The 8,657-nt window shown below is 59.8% G+C and overlaps 1 protein-coding gene across 1 annotated transcript in view; it reads left to right on the top strand.

Annotated features, from left to right (window-relative positions):
• Positions 1–4,998, top strand: part of GUCY2D (guanylate cyclase 2D, retinal) — a 15,032-nt gene extending 10,034 nt beyond the window's left edge. Inside the window, exons 12-18 of the mRNA XM_081805764.1 lie at positions 1–142; positions 258–450; positions 674–848; positions 1,139–1,237; positions 1,366–1,460; positions 1,574–1,659; positions 1,777–4,998. The exon at positions 1–142 is cut by the window's left edge and continues 2 nt beyond it. Of these exons, the coding sequence (XP_081661890.1) occupies positions 1–142; positions 258–450; positions 674–848; positions 1,139–1,237; positions 1,366–1,460; positions 1,574–1,659; positions 1,777–1,870 (884 nt within the window). The 3' untranslated portion in view covers positions 1,871–4,998. The remainder of the gene's footprint in view (positions 143–257; positions 451–673; positions 849–1,138; positions 1,238–1,365; positions 1,461–1,573; positions 1,660–1,776) is intronic.
• Positions 4,999–8,657: the final 3,659 nt, after the last annotated feature.

The raw sequence follows: 8,657 nt of genomic DNA, 5'->3' as shown, positions 1-8,657 counted from the left end.
GGAAAATGAACATCATTGACTCGATGCTGAGGATGCTGGAGCAGTACTCCAGTAACCTGGAGGACCTGATCGGGGAGCGCACAGAAGAGCTGGAGCTGGAGAAGCAGAAGACCGACCGGCTGCTCACGCAGATGCTGCCGCTGTGGGTGCCTGTGGGCGGGAGAGGGAGCGGGGGTGGGGGGGTGGGGGGGCAGGGGAATAGTGGGGATGCAGCCCGTCTGGCGTGTCTGGGTAACCCCGCCACCCGCCATCCCTAGTTCCGTGGCCGAGGCCCTGAAGATGGGGACACCTGTGGAGCCCGAGTATTTTGAGGAGGTGACGCTCTACTTCAGCGACATCGTGGGCTTCACCACCATCTCAGCCATGAGCGAGCCCATCGAGGTGGTGGATCTGCTCAACGACCTCTACACGCTCTTCGACGCCATCATCGGCTCCCACGACGTCTACAAGGTGGGGTGTGCGGGGGTGGGGGGGCAAAGCACCCTTCAGCTTCACCAGCCCCCAGCCTGCTGGCCCCAGTCCTTCAAAGCCCTCCGTCCCTTCTGCCAGCTCCGCAGGTTGGAAGCCTCCCCCGGATGCCTGCACTAACCCCCGTTGAGGTCCCCCGACAAGGGACAATGGCTTTGCGGGAGAGGGGTGCTCAGTACTGAAGCCGCACGACCCCTTCCCTCAGGTGGAGACAATTGGGGACGCCTACATGGTGGCCTCGGGGCTGCCCCAGCGGAACGGGCAGCGGCACGCCGCCGAGATCGCCAACATGGCTCTGGACATCCTCAGCGCCGTGGGCTCCTTCCGAATGCGCCACATGCCCGAAGTGCCCGTGCGCATCCGCATCGGCCTGCACTCGGGTAACTCCCGGGCCCTCGCGCCGGTCCGCCCCGCGGGGGCCCGGCTCCGCAGTCCAGAGACAGGACGCCCACTCACGGAGTGGGGGGTGGCGGTGGGGGGACGTGTCTGGGAGCCGCCTCTGCCTACCAGCCCCCCCCGTTGTGACTGAGAGGTACCCTTGAGAGTGTTGCCCTGGGGGGCGGGTGGAGCTGATGGGTGCCAGCGTCCCCCGAGGTGCTAGGTGCCCCCAGCCGCCAACACGGCCAGCCGCAGCCCAGGCCCCGGCCGCACACCCTGTGCGTCTCCGCAGGCCCGTGCGTGGCGGGCGTGGTGGGCCTCACCATGCCACGGTACTGCCTGTTTGGGGACACGGTCAACACCGCCTCGCGCATGGAGTCCACGGGGCTGCGTGAGTGGGGTGGGGGCGGGCGGGGCTGGGCTGGGGGGCGACTCACTGAGCAGTGGGGGAACGGCCAGGGAGGTGGGGTGCACGCGGGAGGGGAGTCCCGCAATCCCCGCGCCCCCCTGTCATCCCAGCTTACCGTATCCACGTGAACGTGAGCACCGTGCGGATTCTCCACGATCTGGACCAGGGCTTCCAGACCGAGGTGCGAGGCCGCACCGAGCTGAAGGTGAGGCTAGGCCCCGCCCCGTCCTGGACCCGGGCCGGGTTCCACTCAGACCTCAAGATCCACCCGCCCTCCCCCCAGCCCCCTCAGTGCTCCCCTCCCCCGTGTTTCCCCAGGGCAAGGGCGCTGAAGACACCTACTGGCTGGTGGGCAGACGCGGCTTCAACAAGCCCATCCCACAACCGCCTGACCTGCAACCGGGGTGAGGAGCTGGCCTCCCGCCCCTCACGCCTTCTCCGGGTCTCCTGCGGGTCTCCTGCGCTGCCTGACCCCGCCCTCCCACTCCCCCTCTCTGAAGCTGCCGCCCTCTCTACCGCAGGGCCAGCAACCATGGCATCAGTCTGGAGGAGATCCCCCTGGATCGGCGACAGAAGCTGAAGAAGGCGAGGCCCGGCCTGTTCTCTGGGAAGTGAGGCCCAGCCCACACAGATGCTGCCCTTCTGCTCCCAAGCCCAGCTGCCAGTCTCCTCTCAGACTCTGGGAGATGCTTTCTGGGGAACAGGCACCTCTTCCCCAGCCTTAGGGCCTAGTGGCCTAGCCCTGCCTGCTGAACTTCCCACCCAAGCCGGGTGTCCCCATCCCTGGTCTGACCGAGTGAGCCCAGGCTCGTTCCTAAACCCGGGGACTTTCCCTGGGAGGGAAGCACCAGCTGCAGGGATCCTGGTTCAGTAGGTCTGGAGTGGTCCAGGAATCCAGACTTGAGAACCCCTGTACACATGACCCGAGACCTCTCCTCGGACCCCCCCCACTGCATTAACCAGGCATCCCTGCCAGGCTGCACAGGCCGTGCACTGCACAAGAGACCACTCTAGGGAGCAGCATTCGGCAGAGGACAAGATGAACGCTGTCTCTAGAGTTCTGTCAGGGCAGAAGCCCTACCCTCTACCTTCCTTGAAAAAACTTTGATCCATGACCTTCCCCTTCCTAGGTGAACCCCCATGACCCCTTCTCGCGATTTGCCTTTGACACACTCCTCATTCTCTCAGGAGTATTCCGGAAGGTCCTTTTCCTGAAAGTTGCTGCTATAGGTGACCAAAAGTCTGGCTAATAACCAGTGGCTTCTCGCCAGCTCTGCCTCAAAGGATTCTGGGCCTTTTCAGGAGCTGGTTGCAAACCCACTGTGTGACCTCGGGAAAGTTTCATGCGCTCTCTGGGCTTGGGTTCCCCCTCCATGATGAAATAAGGAGAGGCCTAGGTGGTTTCCGCACTCCCCTGCTCTGACAGCTAAGCATCAGCGTGGTTGGCCTGGGGATACGGGCCACTGGGCTTGGGGCCTCCAGCCCCAGTGACTCTGAGCCCATCAGGAGAGGTTGGGGTGGGGATTCTCCACTTTCTAGGCCCCGCCCCCCAGGCCCCAGGAAGGAGGGTCTGGGATTGGCTGCCCCAACCCCAGAGGTGGGGGGAGGAGACCTCCTGTTCCTCCAGAGCAGGGTTGTCCAGTGGCCTGAGGATTAGTCTCTGTTACCTTCCAGCATCCTTCCCTTCATCCCCCCCACCCCGCCCCCACCCAGTCAGAAACCGGCTCCTCACTCGGGCACAACCGTGACTTGCCCAAGTGCAGAGAAAAGCCGGCTTCAAGGCTTTGGGTAAAGGAAGGGAAACAGGCTGCACCAAACCTTTACTAACCAGAACCCCTAAAGAGTTGTAGTTTTCCCTGCGTGGTTGGTGGGCCAGGAGCAGTGACAGCTGCTAGAAATGCAGACTCTCGGGCCCAGACCTGAAGCGAATCAGAATCGGCATTTTAACGAGCTCCCTCCAAGTGTTTCTGTGCGCTTGAACGTCGGCGAATCGTGTCACTACGTGATCCTAAGAATCCCTAAGATTTCATAGAAACCAGCCCCGAGACTTGTTTTGTCTGGGCTCTGGGGTAGTTTTGTTTTGAGCTTACATTTAGAAATGTTAGGGCTTCGCTCTTCTGTTCTAATGGTCCCCGCCCCTCACTTGAGCTCAGGACTCGGGGAGTAGCTGCTGGTGGGATCCCAGGAGCTCCCGGAGCTGGTCTGGCCTGGCTTGTGAAATCCACAAACTCCGTAGTCCTCCCACCCTCCTTCCTAAAGGCTGAGAACGAATGAGTAAGAAATCTAAAATCCAGCACTTGTAGCTTCTGGTTACTTGAGGTGGTGCTGCTAGAATGAGTAATTTAGCGCAATTTAAAAAACGTTGGTTTTTTTTAAAGATTTCATTTATTTATTTGACAGAGACACAGCGAGAGAGGGAACACGAGCAGGGGGAGTGGGAGAGGAGAAGCAGGCTTCCCGCTGAGCAGGGAGCCCGATGCGGGGCTCGATCCCAGGACTCTGGGACCATGACCTGAGCCGAAGGCAGACGCTTAACGACTGAGCCACCCAGGCGCCCCTAAAAAACATTTTAAATGGAGTCTGGAGATGATGAGTTAAAGTTTAAAAAAAACAAAAAGAAAAACCCAGATGTGCGTGCATGCGCGCACACACAGTATTTTTTAAAAAATTATGTACATTCTTAAATATCTCTCTTCAGATTTTCTCTGTACTTGGGTCCCGGGGATTGAGGGCAGGCCACGTTGCTGGCACAGGGCCTGACAATGTGACTCGAGCCCTCACTCCCCTGTCCCTTCCCAGGCCGCCCCCTCCTTGCCCCCAGAATCCCCCACTTCCACCCTTCCTCTCTCCTTCCATCCCACCTGTGAGGATGGCCTGTGATTCAGGGGAGCCTCCAGGCAGAGTTGACCCGGGATTACCGGATTACACGCGAGAAGACTAGCATGGGCAGGCTGGGGCAGGAAGTCCTAGGGGAGGAGGAGCTTGAGCCCAAATCCAGTTTAGGGTAGAGGTGGAGGCAGCAGGGCTGAGCAGGTCCCTTCCCGCCTTCACCTCTGCCTTGTCCGGAGACCTGAGTGGGCAGACGTGACCCGGGAGGAGCCTGTAGAGGTCGAGAGAGCGGAGGCCCAGCCCAGAGCTCACAGAGCTGGTGGGAGAAGGGCCGGGAAGGTCGAGGCGCAGTCTCCCCATTTCTGTGGAAACTTCCTTCCTGGGCCCAATCAGTGTCCTAGAGCCCCGCTCCCCACCGGCCTCCAGCCCCCTTCACCTGCTCACCCCTGTGGTTCCTGGGACGCGGGCAGCCCCAGCCCCGAGAGCACCTGGCTTGGCCATCAGGCTCTCCCCACCCTCAGATGTGTTTACACTACCTCTGCTGGCTGGCCTGCGCCGGGGGCCCCCACGTGGGGCTGTCCTCGCCTTCGGGGTGGTTCTGTAGCCCCAACCCGTGATGGCCAGCAGGGCCCTCCCGCAGCTGTTGCTGCTTCCATCCCGTAGCTGCAACTCCACATCATGTCCCGGGGCTCACTCGGCGCCTTTTCTCTGCTGCTCCTCAGGGTCGGGGCCCTGCTCCCCATCCCCAGCTGCAGTGGGCCCAGGCACCCCGCTTTGGGGGAATCTGTGACGCTGCTCGTGGGAGCCTGTGGTCACTGGGACCTCCTGGACTGTGTGCTGTGGACGCCAGGCCGTGTGCCACGGTGCTGGGTCCTGGGCGGGTGAGGACTGAAATAAAGGCGAGCTTTCTTCCATACCACGGTGTGAGAACGTTTGGGCCTGGACGGTCCGAACACCCCTTCCCTGCGGCGTTCGAACCTGGCGTTTCCCGGGAGGGCTTCAGGTAGGGGTGAGTCTCAGCGATGGCCGAGGCAGAGGGAGGTGAGCTGAGGCCCACAGCTCCCCCAGCAACTACTCTGCTCAGGGGGTCTGCTCTGAGGGGACAAAGCAGGGAAGCCTCAGGCTTTTCAGGTTTCTAGAAAAGACCAGGGGCCCTGAGGCTCTGGAAAAGGGTGGTGTGGCCTCATCCCTGGGTTGCAGGCAGGAGAGGGGAAGGAAGACAGGAGCAGAGCTGTTCTGTGACCAGGCCCCAGGGGAGCCAGAGCCCAAGACTAAAGGAACGGGGCCCACAAATGTAGAAACCTGAGGCCCTTTCATCTCTGGGCAGGACTTCACAACTCACATCCCGCCTCTCGCCCCTCAAGAGCCTGCCACTGGGGCAGAAGAGACTGCGCCCAAGCCACCAGGGGGTGACCGGCCCATTGGTCGTCCCTTGTCTCTCAGCCCTACGTCCCGGCCCCAGGCCTGACGTTTCTGACATGATGACTCGAGATGGGCATCGGTGACTGTAACTTCCTGGCGTCCCCAGTGTCCGTGGAGCTGACCCCAGACCTCCCCCCTCCAGTCACTGCATCCCTCTGCGGCCAGGATAGCTTCGAGGGCAGGCAGGGCCTTGCCGGCCGGGGCAAAGAGGCTTGGTGCTCAGAGGCTGCTGGAAGCTGAGTGAAGAAGCTGCCTGTTTTCTCTGGGGTTACTGAGAGGGCAGGACGCGGGGCCGTCCGAGACACAGGGCATCACTGACAGAGGGGCGGCGTGGCCTCTGCCCCTCACTGGGCCTAAGGCCGGATTGGCTGTTTGAACACCGTGGGCTAGTTGTTGGCTTAAGCCAGACTGGATTCGGTGTTGTTCTTTGCAGTCCTAAGTGTCCTCAGAAGGCTGATGGTGCGGTGGGGGGGTTGGACTGGTTTAACAGGAAAGAAAAGAAGAAACTGCTGGCTTGGGAGGGAGGCAGGGAATGCAGGCTGAGTGACCAGGAGGAGACAGCCTCCAAGCCGGGACTCCACCAACAGTCAGCCAGCGCCTTTCCCTGCCCTCTGACTGGTGCTGAAAATTCCAGTTCCGGGAACCCAACCCAGGGAAAGGCTAGCACCCGAGGGGAGAACATGCACACAGCCTTGTAGCCTCATCTGGACTCCCGTGCTGACCCGGCCGCTGGAAGGTGGAGGAGCCTCCAGGTCCGACCTCAGAGCCAAGGCCCGTGAGACTGGTGCTCCCAGCTCAGAGCAGTGCTAGCAGTCGACATCCTCAGGAATTCAGTGACTAGACTTTGACAGGCAGGCTGGGGTGGGGCGGATGGCATCCCTGCTCCCGGAGTGCGGAAGGAAGTAGAAAATGGGGGGAAGGACAGTTGTGACATCTGGGATCCTTTGGTTCCCCGCAGGGCAGGGCTTGCTTCTCAGCCTAGAGACTTGCCCTTCCAAACTAAAGCCATTCTGCCACCTCCACCCAGGACACTGACCTCACCACCCATCCCTGAGTCTGTGCCTTTGGCCCTGGGACTCAGAGAAGGGCATGCTGTCCCACAGTTTACCCATTCTGCTCATAGGGACACTGATTCCGCCATTCACAAAGCATATCCCCACGTTCTGTCTTTTTTTTTTTTTTAGATTTATTTATTTATTTATTTGAGAGAGAGAATGAGAGAGAGAGAGAGAGAGAGAGAGCACATGAGAGGGGGGAGGGTCAGAGGGAGAAGCAGACTCCCCACCGAGCAGGGAGCCCGATGCGGGACTCGATCCCGGGACTCCAGGATCATGACCTGAGCTGAAGGCAGTCGCTCAACCAACTGAGCCACCCAGGCGCCCCATCCCACGTTCTGTCTTTAATCCTCGGACAACCCATTTTCCACACATGAAAAGTGAGGCTCCCAGCCATGAAATGAACCCATCCAAGGCCACATGTCTGACAAATCTGGAGATCAGGAAGCAAAGCCAGGAGTTCAGGCTCTGGGCCTTGGGCTGCCTCTCCAGGGTGCAGCAAAGAGACTTACCTTACAGGCAGTCCTGTTTCATGTCTCTTGACGGTTTTCGGCAAGAGCGCGATTTCACCTCCGACATCATTGTCTGTGTAATCGGATGATTAAAGAGTTTTAACTCGGCGGGATATGAACATGAACCCATTATACATTTCTCCAGTCAGTGCCTTCAAAAGGCCGGTCCAGTTGAGAACTCCAATCTCCCATCTGCTGGAAATGTTGGCTCCTGACTGCGCAGGTCAGGGACCTGGGGTGTGTGGGTGGGCTTGGGGGTACATGTCTGTCCCTTTCCCTGCTCCCCCAACTGTGGCTCCTTGGTCAGGAGGGAAGGGTCATGGGGGCATAATTGGATCCTAGGACCCCTGTTCCCTCACTCTTCGAGGGGGCAATACAGAGGAAGCTTAACTAGTCACCTGTCAGGGAAGCCTCCCTGGTCTCACTTCGGCACCAAGGCTGCTGACAGCAGCTGGGGACACCATCCCTGCCCACATGCATGTGCAGGGGTGAGCTCACCACAAAGCTAAGAAAATGCAAACTTCATGGTCCCTCCTTACCTGCACAAGCCCCTTCCAAGCCTGCCGACCCAATTTTTTATTCTTTTTCTTAAAGAGGGCCTTCAAAATGGGATCAGCTCGATGTCTCCACAACATTTGGATCTGTCCTGGATGTGGTCCCTTGGGGGTTGGGATCCGCTTCCCCCAAGCCTTCTTCATCACTGAAGACCCCTCAGAAAGCAAAGCTATGTTTTCTTTCCTTCTTTTTTTAAAGATTTTATTTATTTATTTGAGAGAGAGACAGAGAGAGAGAGCAGGAGGGGAGGAGCAGAGGAAGAGGGAGAAGCAGACTCCCCGCTGAGCAGGGAGCCCGATTCAGGGATCGATCCCAGGACCCTGAGATCATGACCCGAGCTGAAGGCAGACACTTCACTGACTGAGCCACCCAGGCGCCCAGCAGCCATGTTTTCCTATAGGCCAACAGTGCCAGGCACCCCCACGATCTTGTCTGGGGACGAGAGCCCCTCGGGTGTCCCCTGGCTGCCTGGGAAGCCCGGACAGCCCCAAGCTTTGGCTCGCCCTGTGCCCTCTGTCCTCCACCTTGAGGAGCTGCGGGAATTGTCCTCCTCCTCACACTCTCAGGCCACAGGAGACCGGGCTGGGGGTGGGGGGGAGAGGGTTATCACTGCCTTCTCCCCAGGCCTCCACACCGTGTCTCCTCTCTGTTCTGCAGCCCAGCCTCACCCAGCCAGCAATGAGATGCCTACCTCCCACTCCTGAAGGTACCTCCATTCTCCAAAAATGATTCTTCCAGAGAACTGCCACTCTGGTGATTGTTGGGGGGGGGGGCAACCCTCAGCCCAGATGCCATATCCCACCAACTCCTCCCCCCACCCCCACGCCTCTGCTGGTGGCCTGGGGAGCAGGGGTTTGGCGGGAGCCAGTTGCTCAAACTCTCAGGCAGCCCTTGGGATGGGAATGCAAGGGAGGGGAGCCGAGCCAACTGTTGGCCTCTCTCTGTAGAATGCGGGTGACTTAGTACTTCATGGTGTCAGTTGCGGCCACTGTTTCCATGGCCACGGGAGAAGTTCACTCGACATCTTAT

This window comes from Leptonychotes weddellii, chromosome 15 (genome assembly GCF_054177405.1).
Source record: "Leptonychotes weddellii isolate Sample4059 chromosome 15, ASM5417740v2, whole genome shotgun sequence".
NCBI classification, from domain to species: Eukaryota; Metazoa; Chordata; class Mammalia; order Carnivora; family Phocidae; genus Leptonychotes; species Leptonychotes weddellii.
The sequence above is the reverse complement of the archived record's forward strand: the minus strand, read 5'-3'. Positions and strand labels throughout refer to the sequence as shown.